Genomic DNA, 18626 nt, shown 5'->3' with positions numbered 1-18626 from the left:
CAGCCCGAGCCCGGCCCCGCTTCCTGCTGTGTCCCCCCCCGAGGCAGCGGCGCCGTGTTTCTCGTCCCTGAGCTCCCAGCTGGTCCCTGTTGTTCCTCTTCTTTCACCGCGTGTTGTGTCTTTCTCCTGGGGGTTAGTTTTGGGTGGAGCCAGGTGCCGCGACTTGACGTGCAGCGCTGCGCCTCCGGTTCCGACTTGACATCTTCTCTGGGGTGAAAACTGGAAGAAGGTGTTTACGCTGAAATGGAAGCAGCCTCTTGCAGGCTGAAGGCAGCGCAGTCTGGCCTGCGTGGATGCTCCCAGTAAACAAAGCATCTGACTTGGATCCAGTGTTTACAAATACGGAAAGGGTGAGTGTCAGGGAGGTGGAGTTAAGCTGTTCTCAGTGATGCCCAGTGATAGGACAAGGGGTAATGGGTGGAAATTGGAGCATAGGAGGTTTAAGGTGAATATCAGAAAAAACTTCTTTCCTGTGAGGGTGACAGAGCCCTGGGACAGGCTGCCCAGAGAGGTTGTGGAGTCTCCTTCTCTGGAGACATTCAAACCCACCTGGACACCTTCCTGTGTGATGTGCTCTGGGTGACCCTGCTCTGGCAGGGGGGTTGGACTGGGTGATCTTTCCAGGTCCCTTCCAACCCCTAGGATTCTATGATTCTATAATTCTGTCAGAAACAAGTTTGTGCCTTTGTGCTAATTCCCCATGAATCAACCTGTGAAGGAAGATGAAAACATGCAGGATTGTTGATACCAGTACCTGAAATAAAACAAAACAAAACAGGTTGCTCCTCCTTTCCAGAGTGGTACCTTTTTTTTTTGTTTCCTATGCCTAAAAGGATCTTGATGGCTGCCTCAATCATCTTGCTTTAGCATTGAAGGAAAACACGGTTTGTTGTTTTAGTTTCAGCTGAGTGATTGCTCTATGGGAGGAGGGCAATGGGGAAACAGGATTGGGGGTGTTCAGCCTGGAGAAAAGGAGGCTGAGGGGAGATCTTACCTCTGTAACTGCCTGAGAGGAGGTTGTAAAGAGGTGGGGACCAGGCTGTTCAATGAAGTTACAAGTGATGGGACATGAGGTGATGGCCTCAAGTTGCACCAGGGGAGGTTTAGGTTGGATGTGAGGAAGAGTTTCTTCCCTGAAAGGGCTGTCAGGCCCTGGCACAGGCTGCCCTGGGCAGTGGTGGAGTCACCATCCCTGGAGGGGTTTCAGAGCTGTTATGGACACAGTGCTGAGGGATATGGTTTAGTTAAGGACTTGTCAGGGTTGGGTTGGGGGTTGGACTTGGTGATCTTGAAGGTCTCTTCCACCCAAGGTAATTCTGTGATTCCTGAATCAGGTTGTGAATTTATCACTTGACTCACAACTCATTTTAGGTAGCTGAGATAGGGCTTTTAGTGACTGGCGTGCCTGCGTACCTGGCTTGCTGTCTTGGAGCTGCAAGGCTTCTGTTGTTGAGAGACAGCTTGCTTTGTGCATAAGAGTCAGTAGTATGCTTTAGGGTTCTGTCAGCTAGCTCCCATTCTTCTCAAGTGGATTCTTCTCAAGCTTCCATTCTTCCAGGCTTCTCAAGTGGATCCTGTTAGTTCAGGAACCACAGTGTTTCCATCTGGCTCCTGGTAGCTGGCAGGGTCTGTCCAAATGGATGGGTTTGCCCATGTTCTGCTGTCTTCAGAACTGAGCCAGGGGCAGATCCAGCAGTCCTGATCACTCCAGGAGGGAAGGTGGTTTTGACCAGCTATGAAAGGCAGTGGTTTGTGGATCAGCCTGTGCCATTTGAAGTGTCTTGACCCAGTAATGGTGTCTCAAAGCTGTTTCTTCAGCCACTTCTCATGGGTGTGTTTTCCCTGAATGTGGTTATGTTCTTACTTAAAAAACTGAAAAGTGCCAGTTGCAGCTCTTGGAGTTTTGATATTCAAATTCTAGTCCTTTTTTCAAAAGCAAAAATGCTGTAGGAATCATTTCAGTGTAATTATTTGTAAAGGGTTGATGCACTTGATGAACTTGCAGCCTCATGTAGGTTAGAAGGGACTTGTGGAGATCATCTAGTCCAGCCCCCTGCTCCAAGCAGCTTCCACAAGAGCATGACACACGGGGGGCTACATACAGCCAAGGTTTGAATGCCTCCAAATATGGAGTTTACAGACAACATGTTCTATTGCTTGATCACCCTCTGCATCTTACAACTTGTATCAGTTGCACCTTATCAATCCAGGGTCAGTAACTGGACCCTCAGAAGAGTTTGCCTTCGTCTTATCTACACCTTCTTGATAGAGTTTTAGACAGCAGGAAGATGCTGCCAAGCTTTCTGAAGGCTGAACAAACCCACCTCTCTCTTAGCCTGTCCCAATGCATCATGTGTTCTGTCCTCCTGGTCACCTTGGTGGCTCTGTGCTGAGCTCACTCCAGTGTGGCACTGTCTGCCTGGTACTGGAGAGCCCAAAGCTGGACTTCAGACTTGATCAGGTCCCAGAGACTTGTAGAGAGGAATTTGCTACTATCTGACTCAGTGTCATGTTGGGCTGCTGACAAAAGTTCCCACTTCTTCTCCTTGAGGTGCCCCCTGTGCATAAAATCTCACAATCATGCAGTCACCAGCTCTGACAGTCACTGGTGTGATGGAAGCATCACCCAGACATAAAACTGAACAGCTTTCTGCTGGGTCAGGTTACTCTTCTGATTTCCCTAAGGCCACATGCTTGCTTGATACAAGATAAGCATTTGGCACCTGGAGTTACATCTCGCACAGGATGACATGAAGCAGTATCCTAAGATTCCTTGTGGAGACCCTGAGTGGGCAAGGAAGGGATAACTGAAGTTGTCAGCAGTGGGGGTTTGCACTGATAGTACTGCTTATTCCTCTCAACCCCCTCCCTGGTAAAGCAGGGAGAGATGACATGGGTGGGAAAGTGGAAATGGTTTAGGGAGGGTTTTTTTTGTTGATATTTTTGTGTTAAGAGATGAGGAGAGCTGAAGTCAGTGTCAACTGAAGCAACAAGAGAGTAAAATTCTGTATTTTCTATTTATGTTTAGGGTGGTTGCTGAGACCTAGCTTTTAAACTGATGGTTTGGGTCAATAAACACTGTGGAGATATGAATTGTAAGTGAATTGTGTCTCCTGTTTGTCCTGGGAAGCTGAGGCCTTGTTTAGAAGTAGCCAGAAAAATGGACTGAAACAACTGTGTTCAGAGAAATGCCAATTATCTTTCATTTTATGCATATATTTGCTGCTGAAATGCACACCAGAGGGCAGTAAAGGTGTTTCAGCAATATAACTAGGAAGAAGCAAAGCATATTTTCCTGAGGAGAAGGTGGAACTTTTGTGTATCCCCCAAATGAAGCCCACCTGGAAGCAGTGGGTTAGGTCACTGCAAACTGTCCTTCCCCTGGAGTGATGTGACATTGAACGAGCCAATTTGTGCCATCTCTGTGAAGTCATATCACCCACCTATCTTTGGGGAAATGATGAGGCTTAATTAATACCATTTCATTCTAATCAGGTTCTTCTACAGTCTCCATCTCCACAGTATCCAACTGACTTGCACAAGCTTATTAAGCAGTGTGACTGGCATCAAGACCTGTAGATTTTTCTGCCCTTTTCCCCAGGGAAAACTATGTTTTTTTTAAAAAAAGAATTCATTTCTTTTAAAAAGAATTTGAAGGCTTTTCTGTTAGCAAAGCCAAGGTTTGCTTATTTCGTGCTGAAGTTCGTCTGTGGTCAGATTGGAGAAACTTTAATTTAGAAGATGATTTTACAGGAAAAGTTACAGAATTTGTACTGAGGTAGGAAGAGCACTGATTTATCCAGATGGCTGTATTTATGAATGTTGAAGGTACTGAGCTGTCATAACCTTCTGGCTAGAAGTGGCTGTGAAATTTGGTCTCCCAGGAATGATTTCTTGAGCAGAAGACAGCCCCTCTCTGCTGACTGTCCTGTTCCCTCTAATGGTGGTCCAGGGATGGTGGTGATGTTGTGACAGGAGGAGGAGCTTGGTGAGGCTCAGGAGGGCACTGCTTCTGGCTTAAGTGTTGTCTTGATGTAATCCCTGACCTATTTGCAGTAAAACAAAGAAACTTCATCACTTGGTGTGCGTGGGATCTGAGACCATTCATGAGTGTGTATCCTGAGATACTTGCTGGAGCAGCAGAGATGAAGCCCTTCCAAACGTGTGGTGTTACAGGCTATTCAGGCATAACAAAAGTAAAGCTCAGAAGTGGCTGCACCACATTGCAGGTGAAAGATGTGCCTTCAAACATCTGCCTAAGCTGTTTAATAGAATCATTAAGCTTGGAAGGGACCTTCAAGATCATCCAGTTCCACCCCCTGCATGTCCCACCAGCCCAGGTTGCTCCAAGCCCCATCCAACCTGCCCTTCAACACTGCCAGGGATGGGGCAGCCACAGCTTCCCTGGGCAACCTGGGCCAGGCTCTCACCACCCTCACACTCCAGAATTTCCTCCTCATGTCTCACCTCAATCTCCCTCCTCCAGTTTTCATCCATCCCCCTTGTCCTCTCCCTCCCTGCCCTTGTCCCAAGCCCCTCCCCAGCTTTCCTGGAGCCCCTTCAGGCACTGACCTGTTGAGGGGGTGTGAGGCAGCTGGCCAAGGGGCACCCACCTCACTGCCCGAGGGCTTTGTTTTTAAGACCTATTCATGGGCTCAATAGGTATCTTTTGAAAGCATCTTGTAGAAGTTCCTAAGTGTTTTCTTCTTGCTGTTTGCAAGTTTAAGGACTGGCTGCCTTCCTGCACTGCTGTATTTCTCACCTAACTTTGTGTATTTTCAGCTGATGAGGCCCTGTTGCTTTGTAACTGATGAGTGAAATAAGTTTATTATGCTACTACCATTTTTTAGTGATAATTAGGCTGTACAAAGAAGCAAATGATAGTTTTAGACCAGGAGTGATCTTCCTAAAGGAAAGAAAAAAGAGTCGTGGGCAGAATGTTTGATTTCAGAACTATTATCCTGCCATTATAAACAACAATTTGCAGTGAGAAGTTTTTTTGGTTTTGCTTAGACTTCTTAGAAGAAGCTGTTTTTATTGGTTTGGCTGAATCAAAAGATTGATAAAAGAGAGTGTCAAGCCTTTCAATTAGATTGCTTTGGTTCAAACTCAGTCCCGGGTGGAAGTGAGTAATGATTGTTCCTGTCTTGTGGTTGCTTAGGGATAATTGTGCAGTAAATTACCTTCAGTCCAGATCTCATAGCTGCCTGGGGCACTGCTGTGGTGGGTAAAGTGCACAAGTTAACAAGTTTCCACAAGGGTGGACTAAACCTGGACACAGCATGTGTCATCTCAGGTGGTGGCTGAGGGACTTTGGCAGGGAAACAGGAGGAAGTCTGCACAGTTTCTGCTTCTGTACCGCTCTGTTGAGAAGGTACTTTGGTGGTCAAGGTTGTCCATTTACCTAAAAGCAGTGGCTTTGCTGTGGAGTGGAATTGTTCAAGACATTTGGAAAATGCTTCTGTTTATTCACCTCAATTTAGTAACAGATGGAATAAGAGATTAAGTGCACAAGCTCCTGGAAAGGTTTCTGTAGCTTACCTGTGGATTTGCCTTTCTTTTACTCTAATGATTTCTTTTAATCCAAACAGCTGTAAACAGTACAGCACATTTTGGCTTTGATTAATTTTACAATTATATTACAAGCTCAGAAATGAATGTATTTGGCGTTACATGCTCAGTGGTTTGTTGGTGTTTTTCTTTATTCTTTCCTAGTATTTGTGTGATGGCAAATTTAATTGCAGTAAACGTTGCTGATGTGGTTTTATTTGTGCTCCATACCCAGTAAGGCAGAATTATTTATTCATTAGGTGCATACATTAGGTAGCAGAAGCAGCTAATGCTGAAACTTCTTTTTTGGTTTGTTTGTTTTGGTGTGTTTTTTTTTTTAAATTTGCATTGTTAGTTTTCATATCATCTTTATTTTAGTTTCAGGTCATGAAGGTTGGACACGAGCTGGCAATATCATGCCATTGGCTGAGTAGTCCTGGGGGTTCTGGGGTTGTTGGTTGGCAGCCAGTCCTGAAAACTTCCCAAGCAGAAGTCTAATTATAAGTTCCTAGTTTTGAGGACTAGTCCAAATTCAAAAGTTTTTGCAGATATTTCCTTTTTTATTACTTCTACAATAATAAGCTCTAACACGCAGGGTATGAGATTCCATTCTTGAAACAGAGATTTCCCATTGCCTGTCTTTTTAAGAAGGTGGATTCTTTAAGTGAAGTTGGGTTGTGACTGTTCTCAAGTGACCTTCCTTAATCCACCACACAGCTCAGCTTTCTAACTTAAAACCCCTAAATTAGTCCTTAAAGGACTTCAAAGAGATCTTGTTAAGTACCATTCATTATGGTGGTTGCTGCCATAGCCTGCAGATCAATTACTGCTCATCTAATTGTAACCCTGCTGCTGTTCTGATGTGATATGTTCCTCAGAGTGCTTCCCAAGGTTTTATCCAGCTATTACAATGGAAATGGATGAGTATCCAGCTGAACTTCCTTAGTAATTGCATCGTATATATATGTATATCTCCATCTCTCTCACTGTCTTCCTGTGTGTCATGTACCATGATCCAATTTTAAATGTGGTCTTTGGTCCAAACTGCTGCATCTTAAAGTTGTGCTGTTCTGTTTTTATTCAGGATGATTCTTTGTTAGCCATAGCTGTAACTTTGGAAAGAATTACGCTCATTTAATGAGCTGGACATAGAGGAAGATCATAGAATCACAGCCTGGTTTGGGTTGGAAGGGACCTTCAAGATCATCAGGTTCCAACCCCCTGCATGGGCAGGGACACCTCCCACCAGCCCAGGCTGCTCCAAGCCCCATCCAACCTGCCCTTCAACACTGCCAGGGATGGGGCAGCCACAGCTTCCCTGGGCAACCTGGGCCAGGGTCTCACCACCCTCACACTCCAGAGTTTCCTCCTCATGTCTCACCTCAATCTCCCCTCCTCCAGTTTTCATCCATCCCCCCTTGTCCTCTCCCTCCCTGCCCTTGTCCCAAGCCCCTCCCCAGCTTTCCTGGAGCCCCTTCAGGCACTGGAAGGTGCTCTAAGGTCTCCCTGGAGCCTTCTCTTCTCCAGGCTGAACACCCCAACTCTCCCAGCCTGGCTCCAGAGCAGAGCTGCTCCAGCCCAGGGATCATCTTCATGGTCCTTCTCTGGACCCTCTCCAACAGCTCCATGTCCTTCTTGTGTTGGGGGCTCCAGAACTGCACACAGCTCTCCAGGTGGGGTCTCAGCAGAGCAGAGCAGAGGGGACAATCCCCTCCCTGGCCCTGCTGCCCACGCTGCTGGGGATGCAGCCCAGGATGTGATCGTCCCTCTGGGCTGCAAGTGCCTGTTGTTTGCTCATGTCCAACTTCTCAACCCCCAGTACCCCCAGGTCCCTCTCTGCAGGGCTGCTCCCTGTCACCTCATCCCCCAGCCTGGATTGGTACCAAGGATTGCTCCTTCCCAGGTACAGGACCTTGCACTGGGAAGGCAAAACCTGCCACTGAGCAGGCACTCTCATGTCAGTGGACAAGGTGGAGCCAGGGCTTGGTGGTGTTTCCTTTTAGAGCTCTCAAGGTATTTTATTTTCCTTTTTAGATCTGACTGACTGTGATTTCAAGGAAGCTGAAGAGGGCTTTAATTTCTTCTGTCTCCTTAAATATTTAGACAATAAATACATTTCTTAACATCTAGTTGGTATAAATTAGGAAATTTTGAGTTTAGTGTGAGTGTTATCATTGATTTCCTCTCCCACATCTTAAATCCATGTGACTTTTGAAGTTAAGGGCTGGCTGCACAGATCCACATGCATTTGCCATGCTTTCCTACTAGGCTGAGGATTAGTAATGAGTTACACCTTGCTGTGTGGTAGCACCACACTGATTAAATTAATTAGTAAAATGAGTGCTGCTTATACCAACTCAGCCCTGCAACTGTGCCTACTCTTAATTCCTCTAAATGTAAAAATTAGTTTATAGTTTGAATCCCTTCAATAAGAAATGGATATACTATATGTTCATTTGTGGTCTTTCATATTTTGAATGAGAATTAAAGCTAGTCTTTTGTTTAAAAAAAACAACAACAAACAACAGCTAGTGTTTTTAACCAGCATAGCTGGTCAAATTAAACCTGAGTGTTGTGGTGAGAAGTTTGTCGTAGCAAATGTAAATAAAAAGGAAGAAAAGTTACAGTACTGAAGTAATGACAGTTTTTCTATGTTTAGTGTGGTCTGGGAAAGACAGAAATAGCAATGGACAACGATATGGCATCAGTAGGTGTAGATCATGAATAGCTGTGTGGATAGGCTTCTGCTCAGCTGTACAAAGTACATGGGAAGACAATGAATCCTCAGCAGGTTCACTGATGATACCAACCAGAGTGTGGTGGTGACACTCCAGAGGACTGTGCTGCCATCCAGTGTGACCTGGGGAGCTGGGCAGACGGGAACCTCATGAGGTTCCACAAGGGCAGGTGTAGGGTCCTGCACCTGGGGAGGAAGAACCCCCTGCACCAATATAGGTTAGGGGTGGACCTGCTGGAAAGCAGTTCTGAGGAGAAGGATCTGGGGGTTCTGGTGGGCAGGAAATGATCCATGGGGCAGCAGTGTGTCCTTGTGGCCAAGAGGGCCCGTGGAATCCTGGGGTGCATAAGGAAGAGGGTGGCCAGGAGGTGGAGAGAGGTCATCCTGCCCCTCTGCTTGGCCCTGGTGAGGCCACATCTGGAGTGTTGTGCCCAGTTCTGGGCTCCCCAGTTCAGGAGAGACAGGGAACTGCTGGAGAGAGTCCAGGGGAGGGTGACAAAGATGACTGGGGGGTTGGAGCATCTCCCTGGTGAGGAAAGGCTGAGGGAGCTGGGGCTGTTCAGCCTGGAGAGGAGAAGGCTGAGGACAGACCTTATCAATGCCCACAAGTGTCTGAGGGTGGGTGCAGGGAGGCTGGAGCCAGACCCTGCTCAGCAGTGCCCAGGGACAGGACGAGGGGCAACGGGCACAGGCTGGAACATGGGAAGTGCCCCTGAAAGATGGGGAGAAACTTCTTGGCTGTGAGGGTGACAGAGCCCTGGGACAGGCTGCCCAGGGGGCTGGGGAGTCCCCTTCTCTGCAGATATTCCAGCCCCTGGATGCAGCCCTGTGGGATGTGCTCCAGGGGGTCCTGCTGGAGCGGGGGTTGGACTGAATGATCTCTGGAGGTCCCTTCCAGCCCTGACAGTTCTGTGAAGACAGTAATGGCTGGGGCAGGGAGTAGTTGGCCAGTGCCTGATGTAGAAGTTGCATTTTTTCCTCTCTAAGGAGGTTTTCACCATTCTTCAATTTTTAATGTTCTTCCTAATACAGTGGAGGGAATGAGGGGTTTCAGTTGTAAAGCCTTGGCTGTGCATGCAAATGGCCCTGCTTTAACTGGTGTCTAAACCAGTTGATGACCAGTCCAATTTTCAATTTACATTTTTGATGCTAATTGAAACGGATCTAGTCTAGAAATTATATAAGTGGCATTTTTGATGTCTTATGTTCCAATGAGCTTTGTTTACTTTATCCTGTATAATATTCTGCTGTCTTTCTTTTGGAATGCAGAGGTACTTCCTGGTTGGAAGCAATCCTGCAGAAACCAGGTACCGGGTTTTGAAAATAGATCGCACTGAGCCGAAGGATTTGGTGATCATTGATGACAAGGTGAGTGCCTCTCTGTTTAGGGTTGTTTCAGTTATTCCACATAATACTGTCTGTATGGAGCTGAATGTAAATGTTACTGATTTCATCTGTTTCCACACAGGGATGTTCCAGAATTATAAGAGTCCCAGGCTGGTTTGAGTTGGAAGGGACCTTAAAGAGATGGACTTTTACAAGGTCCCTTCCAACCCAAACCGTGTTGTGATTCTGTGATTTGATTCTGTTCCTTCTGTTGCAGTGAGCAGTGAGTTTTGTGCATAAAAAACTTGCTGTACTTGTTGGTGGGGCTGAAACAGGAGATTTGGGATGTAGAGCAGGCATTTGGTTCATTGTATATTAAGTAAATTCTACTATTCTCTGGCAGGAATAGTATTTAACTACCAAAGCAGTAACTTGTGTGACTTTGTTTTCAAGCATGTGTACACACAGCAAGAGGTGAGGGAACTTCTTGGCCGCTTAGACCTGGGAAACAGAACAAAGATTGGGCAGAAAGGCTCTTCTGGGTTATCTCGAGCTGTCTCTGCTTTTGGTGTAGTAGGTAAGTGTTTTATTTGCTTTTATAGTTTTTTTCTTTCTGAAGGAGGTGAGGAGAGCTGCTCCAGCCCAAGGATCATTTTGAGGCCCCAGGACACAGCTTTGCTCTCTTCTCTCCTTTTGTCATGAACCAGAGATGGTGCATTCAGTGCCCCCAGAATGGGGGTGCTGACAGGCTAAGTTCTGGTTCACTCTGTTGTGTTTAAAAGTAGAAATCACTTTTAAATGGAGAGAAGCAGTCCAAGGGGAAAAGCTGGGTTCCTTATCAGACATTGGGATAACTTCTGGTGACATTCAAAGGATAGAGACTGTTTACGTCAGTGATTTTGGTACCTGGAGGGTACAGGAATAACTGTGACTGCTCTTTAACAACTGAAATTCAATAGTCTGGCTGCTTGACATGCAAGAGCCTGTTTCTTATTGTCAGCAGGGTCTCCACTCCTTGTGCAGGTGAGAGCATTTTTCCAAGGGGGGTTAATAAGGCAGGAGAAGAGAACAGCAGTTCATCCGATCACGTTGCAGCCTCCAGCAGTGGCAGGGAGGAGGAGATGGGCTTTGCTGGTCCTTCTGCAGCTTGTGGTGCACAGCTGAAAGAGCTCAGTGTCAATACCAGTAAAAATGTGAGTTGTGAGGGCTTCCCCCTCCCCCACAATTCATATATTTGTTGGCAGTGCAGTAATGACTTAAGTTTCAGGCTCTCTACTAATAGCAAGCCATCAAAGCAGCTACCTCCAGGAGCTAATTAATTTAATCATAGAACTGTTCAGGTTGGAAAAGCCCCTTGGGATCACCCAGTCCAACCATCATCCCAACTCTGAAAACTTCTCCCCTAAACCACATCCACCAACACCACATCCAAACCACCCTTCAACACACCCAGGGATGGTGACTCCACCACCTCCCTGGGCAGCCCATTCCAGTGTCTGGCCACTCTTGCTGGGAATAAATTGTTCCTCATGTCCAGTCTGACCCTGCCCTGGTGCAGCTTGAAGCCCTTCCCTCTTGTTCTGTCAATGTATGAGTTGTTAAAACATAGTACTCCTCTATCATTGCCTGTGCTGTATTAGAAACAAATTTGGGTTCAGAGGTGATTACTTATTTCTATTTTTAATTTGAATTTATACATTCTTATTAGAATCATAGAATGTCTTGGGTTGGAAGGGACCTCTAAAGGTCATCCAGTCCAACCCCCCTACAATAAGAAGGGGGGTTTACTAGACCAGGTTGCTCAGAGCCCCATCAAGCCTGACCTGGAATGTCTCCAGGGATGGGGCCTCCACCCCCTCTCTGGGCAGCCTGTTCCAGTGATACACCAGCCTCATATTAAAGAACTTTTTCCTAATGCCCAACCTAACTCTACCCATTCCTAGCTTAAACCCAATGCCCCTTGTCCTATCATATCATGCCATGTGAACAGCTCTTCCCCAGCCTTCTCATGGGCCCCTGCAGGAACTGGAAGGTCAGTATGAGGTCCCCCCAGGAGACTTCGCTTCTCCAGGCTGAATAATCCCAGCTCCCTCAGCCTGTCTTCCTAAGAGAGGTGCTCCAGCCCTTGGATAATTTTGTATTTCACTGTATTTTGTGTTGTATTCAAAGGTTTGTTGGGCTGTTTCTAATGATGTGTTAGAGTGACACCCAAAGAAGCAACCCCCTGAAGTGCTGCAGGGCACAGCCAGGCTTCTAAGGAATGAGGCTGGAGGCTTCAGAACCCTTATTTTTACAGGCAGAGGAGCCACACACTGCCTGTTCTACCTCCTTAGCCCTCTGGACTTCAGAAGGGTCAAGTGTTGGTACCTCAGTGAAGAAATGGAAAGAAAGGATTAACCTTGGTGCTCTGAATGCTGAGCTGGGGGATGCTGCTGTAGAAAGAGAATTGAATTTCTTGCTGATAAGGAGAGAGAGCACAAAGGTGTTTTGGTACCCTCAGCTCCTTTTGCTGGTCTGTGCCCACCTCCCCCTGGCCTGCCCAACAGGGGATACATAAAGCTGAAAAAAAATTGGGGCATTGGGATTCCTCCTTGCCTTGGAAAATTAACTTTTTGGTATCTGAAGAACTTAGGGTTGGCCTTCCTCTGAACAATGAGAGTCCTGTAAAAAGCAAATACAAATATATTTAGACAGCAACTTATACTGAATTTTCAGTGTCTTAACTCTGCTACCTAGTATTAAAAATATGCACAGTAAAAGGGGAAAAAATTACAAACTATGTACTTCATTGTACTTACTGAGGGTGGATTTTTAGACTATGTACATTTTTATACATATATATGCACATGATGCATATTAAGGACAAACAAAAATCCTATGAAGTCTTGAAACAATTCTGATAATTTTTTTCTTCATATGTTTGATCAAATCCATGCAAACATCCAACTAGTAGCATTTATGTGCTGTTTTCCCAGGTTTTGTCAGGTTTTTGGAAGGCTACTACATTGTGTTGATAACAAAAAGAAGGAAAATGGCAGATATTGGAGGTCATGCAATATATAAAATTGAAGATACAAATATGATCTACATTCCAAATGACTCTGTAAGAGTCACTCATCCTGATGAAGCCAGGTAAGTAATGGTGGTAAAGAAAGTGTATTTTCTGAATATTTTCTAAGCAGTGGTGAATTGCAACTAGAAATTTTGGCCATAGGATTCCTGTTAGTATGTCATTCAGCCTTTTTTTTTTAATTGATAAATGAGTGTGGAAGAGTGGAGAGTGGGCCATAAGTTCTGTGGCCTCTAACTTGGAGGGTAAATAGAACTGTTACAGTTTTTCAGAGCTTTTTGTCTCCATCTCCATGGCACCTGGATGTCAAAGCTACATCCTGGCAAATGTGCACAGTCCAGTGTCTCACCACCCTCACACTCCAGAATTCCCTCCTCATGTCTCACCTCAATCTCCCCTCCTCCAGTTTTCATCCATCCCCCTTGTCCTCTCCCTCCCTGCCCTTGTCCCAAGCCCCTCCCCAGCTTTCCTGGAGCCCCTTCAGGCACTGGAAGGTGCTCTCAGGTCTCCCTGGAGCCTTCTCTTCTCCAGGCTGAACACCCCAACTCTCCCAGCCTGGCTCCAGAGCAGTGACTTCCTCTGGACCTTCTCCTACAGCTCCATGTCCTTCCTGTGCTGGGGGCTCCAGAGCTGCACATAGTGCTCCAGGTGGGGTCTCACCAGAGCAGAGCAGAGGGGCAGAATCCCCTCCCTGGCCCTGCTGGCCATATTTGTATGTAATTTACTTTTTGAGATCCTCAGAATGACATCTTGGGGTCTATCTGGTTAAAGTGATCACTTTTCCTTAACTTGAATTATTTTGCTAGGTATCTGAGAATCTTTCAAAATGTGGACCTTTCAAGCAACTTCTATTTTAGGTAAGTCATCATTACTTATTCCTTTAAAATTGTATAATTACATGTGCTGTAAGATTTTCCTTTTGGTTGGTGTTCTGAGGAAATAAAACATGTGATGACTCTGCTTGTCCATTTTCATCTGTATCTTTTGAGCCTGCTTTCTCCTTCAGCAAATGGATTAGGAATGTAGTTTCCATGAAGCTGAAAACCTGTTGAGATATTAGTGGCATGATAGAAGGTAGAACCTGAAATTACTGTTTCCACTGACTGTGCTTGTCCTGTCAGTTTGTCTGTCTTGATCTCATTTTCCAGAACTCAAGCTTTGTTTTGATTCAGAAGCAAAGGTACAGAAATAGGTTCTCATCCAAGATGAGATCTCTCATAGGACCTTCTAATCATCACCAGTTCATCACCATAAATGCCACACCTGAGACAAGCTCCTGTTGCCTAGAGACTATAACATAGGGTGTTTTTTGAGACACCAAAAAATGGGGGAAATGTGATGATGAACATGGCAGTAGTAGTTAGAAGACTTTGTCTGGAAAAAAAAAACAAACAACAACAACCAAAAAAACCCCTCTTGCAAGTACCAGAGGGTGTATCAGTCTAGAACATGCTCCCACTTGGAAAATAAAGGCTTTTAGTCACAACTGTATCTGGTAAGATGAAACCTCCCACAGTTTCATGTCTGTCCTGTGGTTTTGCATGGAAAGACTTTTTCACACCATAACCCCCATTTTTTTCTTCTATGCTTCACTTCCCAACCCTAATGTTACACATTTTTGGAGGTTTTTTCCTGTCTGAGATGATGACTCTGTCCTGTTTGTGTGATCATGTGTGGAGGGAAGGAGAAGGTTCTTACAAGACTCTCTGATAAACACATCTAGCTTGATTGAGGTTGTTCTTGGCTGAAATCATAGCATGTTTTCCTGCATGCTTTTCATAAAAATCCTGAACAGAATTAGGAGTTAGTTATAAGAAAGCATTTGGTCTCAGGGGAGAATGGAGGAGGGGCCTGATAGGTCTGTTTAAAGGTCCTGTTAAATGCAAACTCTGCACGTAACAGACTTTGGATTTATTCCAGAGAAGCATGTCAGGTTGTTACTATGGAAATACAGTGATGTTATCAGTGATAAATGTAAATGTCCGATGTTTAAATAATTTTTTTTGAGATCATTAATGAGTATCTAGAACTTACTGGGGTGGCAAAAGTCATTGATGCCACCTCAGGAAAGTCTGTGGAAATCTGTTTGCATTTCTGATTTAAGTGTGGAGTAAATTTGGTTTCTCCTTGGGCAAATGAATCTTAGTGGCTTATAAAATTTAGCAATTAGTGCAGAGTGTTGTTAGTATAGAAGACATGAGATGCAGAATTTGTTACTGTTATGGAACTAATTAAAAAAAACCAACACCTTTTGCTTATCCAGCAGCCAGTGCATTAGGGTGCATCTACACTGCAATCACAGATTTGAAGACAGACACATTATTCTTGTTTTGTGGACAAAATTTTTGTCTGTTTTGAGTTCAAGTAGTAGTGGGAGAGTAGTGCTTAAATCTCAGAAAAATGAGGTTTACTTTGCAATGGATGTTTCAGCTATTGGGCTGTAAACACTTTCTATGTACAGCTTATTTTGGAAATAATTTGTATGCTTTGCCATTATAGAATTGATGTCTGTGTTTCTTGTTTAAAAGTCTCTTTTTTTTAATGGATAAAACAGTACTTTGCTAAATATAATTATAGTTGGAGAGTAAGGGCTTTCAGAAAAGTCCTGTGCATCTACAATTATTAATAAACTGTAATTGTCTTATCAGTTACAGCTATGATCTGTCTCACTCCCTTCAGTATAATCTTACTGTCCTGAGAATGCCACTTGAGACATTAAAAACTGAAACAACTCAGACCCGACAAGAGAGTTTTGATATATTTGAAGATGAAGGACTTTCAACACAGGGTGGAAGTGGTAAGCCAGTGTGCCTAACCAAACTGCTGGTATTGGTCATGAGTAAAATTAGAGTATGTTCTACTGAAGTTTACTTTTAAGAAACACTTTGGGCTTTCTGCATTGGTCAGTTGTCACATAACATGCCTGAAACAACCCCTGACCCAAATCTATGCCAGACAAAAACATGCACTGTCCACCTGTTTGGTTTTGACACCCTAGAAGCGTGGAATCATGGAACTGTCAGGGACCTCCAGGGATCATCCAGTCCAACCCCCGCTCCAGCAGGACCCCCTGGAGCACATCCCACAGGGCTGCATCCAGGGGCTGGAATATCTGCAGAGAAGGGGACTCCCCAGCCCCCTGGGCAGCCTGTCCCAGGGCTCTGTCACCCTCACAGCCAAGAAGTTCCTCCCCATCTTTCAGGGGCACTTCCCATGTTCCAGCCTGTGCCCGTTGCCCCTCGTCCTGTCCCTGGGCACTGCTGAGCAGGGTCTGGCTCCAGCCTCCCTGCACCCACCCTCAGACACTTGTGGGCATTGATAAGGTCTGTCCTCAGCCTTCTCCTCTCCAGGCTGAACAGCCCCAGCTCCCTCAGCCTTTCCTCACCAGGGAGATGCTCCAACCCCCCATCATCTTTGTCAGCCTCCCCTGGACTCTCTCCACCAGTTCCCTGTCTCTCCTGAACTGAGGAGCCCAGAACTGGGCACAACACTCCAGCTGTGGCCTCACCAGGGCAGAGCAGAGGGGCAGGATGACCTCTCTCCATGCATTAAATGAGGTTCAATTATGTCAGAAGGAGATTGACATACTTTTTGTAAAGGGCAGCCAGGGCTGTGCATGATCTTCCAGAGCCTAACAAGTAACTCAAGAGGTGACCCAGAATTAGAAAGCTTTTTTACTCTCTCCTATGAGAGTATTTTTGTCTTAACTAGAATTCAGAACTTGATTTATTTCTTGTGCTAACAAATCCTCTGCTGCTGCCACGCAGAGATCTCCTTTCAGTACTGGAAGTATCAGAAACTTCTGTGTGAAAGCACTTAAATGCTGCAGTGGCTGGTAACCATGGACAAGTTGGAAATCTTTGTAAGTTCTGTGCCTGAAGTGTTTGGCAAACTTCAAGGATGTGAGTCAATCATATAGTGAGTCAGTCAAGGGAGAAGCAAAATGAAGGTCCAATGACCTGAATTTCCAAACACTCCAGTGCAGGTAAGTTGGTTTCATAATTGCTGACCCCTTTTCCTTGGAACAACCCCCTAGGTGTGTTTGGGGTTTGCAGCAAGCCCTACGAAAAGTACGTGTGGAATGGCAAACTTCTGGAGGCAGTGAGAAATACTGTGCATCGTGACTGGCTGCTCTATATTATCCATGGATTCTGTGGGCAATCAAGTATCCTTTTACTTGTTGTAACCAACACTGGTTTTAGTGACTTGTGAAAAGCTTGAAGGTGATGGTGATATGTGAAATTATTTCTTTGTCGTGCTTGAAGGTTAATACGTGACATGATTTATTATTTTTCATGGCAACACTTTTCAGATTTAGAATTACTCCTGGGTATTTATTTTTGTTACTTTTCTAGGTTTTATGGCTCAACAGGAGGTACGGGTGTGTCCTTCTTGCAGGGTCCTGACACAGGTTAGACTGCATCCTCAGTGAGGCACTGTTTGTAGGCATGGGATTGAGTGCTAAGGAACTTGGGAGCATTTTAAAGGCTCAGATGTTTTCTTTCACTGGTATGTGAGGAAGAGGAGAAAAGCTGAACAGAATCGAATTGCTGACAGAGATGTTCTCTTACTGATCTCCTTGAAAGCATTTTTTAGCAACTGAGATTTGCAGAAATTCTGTCTCTTTTGAAGGTGATGATAGAATTTCATGCCTGCTGTGTGAGTGGTTCAGTAAACGCTAGAACATCTGAAAATCTCTTTTCCTGACTGTATGTTATTTAAAATGGGTAAGTGGGTTTATGTACATTGTGGTAGTAGGAGAAAAGGCCCAAATGTATGTCACACTCCAAAGAAATGGCATCTCAGTGTCTCAGTTCATAAGAATTTGTTGCAGAGACACCCTGTTTTATTCATCAGCCGTATCGTGTTAGTTCAAAAGTCTGTCAACAAAGTATCAGGGGAAGCAAATACAAATAGGAAGTTCAGGTTGGTGGTATCTTTGCAAAATTTATTAGGTTTTTTCATGCTTGCAAGGCTGCTTGGTGTTGGCTTTGTCTCCAGACATAAAGCTGGATTTGGTTTTGTACACCACCATTTCATCTAGAGACTTGATTAACCAAAGTGGCAGCTCTTGATCTGACCACCAGAATGATGCCTGCAGCTGCCTTGTGAGCAACAGGACTCTTTGCTCCAGCTGTTTGATGACCACGTGTCTTCTTCCCTCTTTCTTGTGCCTCCCATCTGCTTAGGAAGCAGAGATAGTCACACTGGACATCTGATTCTGACTTTTTTGTTTCTAGTAAAAAATAGAAAGCCTAAAAGAAAGCCAGCACTGCATCCATGGCTGTTTGCCTCTGGCTTTCAGGTGGTGTCACTTAAGTAGCTGCACATTTATTTACTTTTCCAGACAAATAATTAGAGAGTGACTGATTTACCCAATCTGAAAATAGAAGTTCCCAGGTTTTCATTCCAGTATTCACCACAGCAATATGTGCATCCCAAGATGAACCTTTTACCTATTTCACCTCCAGCGTCACCTCATAAAATAGAAATACTTGTTTCGTATGTTGTGAAGAGTGGTTGATGTACTGTGATGTAGGTTGCCTTCTCAGAGTTCTTTGAGGTGGTTGTTGAAAGGGGCAGTCCTGTCTCCCAGCTGAAAAAAAGAGATTGGGAAGTGATGCTCATCTCTGTAAAGGAGATTTCAGTAAATCAGATGTTTCCCTTTAATACACCTTGTTTTGAGTTAGTTTTTGCTTGCATGAAGGAATTGAATAAAAAAAATTGCCTGTGACATGTAAACCTTAACTTCTCTTGTAAGAACTGTTAATATATGGTCGCCCTGTATATGTCACTCTGATAGCCAGAAGATCAAGTAAATTTGCTGGAACACGTTTTCTGAAACGAGGAGCAAACTGTGAGGTAAATTCAATGTGATTTTAGGGGTTCCTCTCTTCCCCTCCCCCCCCACCAATATGAAAGCTTGAACTTGGCTGGAGAACT

At 44.9% G+C, this 18626-nt stretch overlaps 1 protein-coding gene across 1 annotated transcript in view; it reads left to right on the top strand.

Annotated features, from left to right (window-relative positions):
• FIG4 (FIG4 phosphoinositide 5-phosphatase) overlaps nt 1–18626 on the top strand; it is a 56538-nt gene that overhangs the window by 1054 nt on the left and 36858 nt on the right. Inside the window, exons 2-8 of the mRNA XM_051613110.1 lie at nt 9557–9655; nt 10067–10190; nt 12589–12745; nt 13490–13540; nt 15332–15480; nt 16720–16848; nt 18445–18545. Of these exons, the coding sequence (XP_051469070.1) occupies nt 9557–9655; nt 10067–10190; nt 12589–12745; nt 13490–13540; nt 15332–15480; nt 16720–16848; nt 18445–18545 (810 nt within the window). The remainder of the gene's footprint in view (nt 1–9556; nt 9656–10066; nt 10191–12588; nt 12746–13489; nt 13541–15331; nt 15481–16719; nt 16849–18444; nt 18546–18626) is intronic.

Source organism: Apus apus, chromosome 3, assembly GCF_020740795.1.
Source record: "Apus apus isolate bApuApu2 chromosome 3, bApuApu2.pri.cur, whole genome shotgun sequence".
Classification (NCBI taxonomy): Eukaryota; Metazoa; Chordata; class Aves; order Apodiformes; family Apodidae; genus Apus; species Apus apus.
This window is presented reverse-complemented; position numbering and strand designations above follow the sequence as displayed.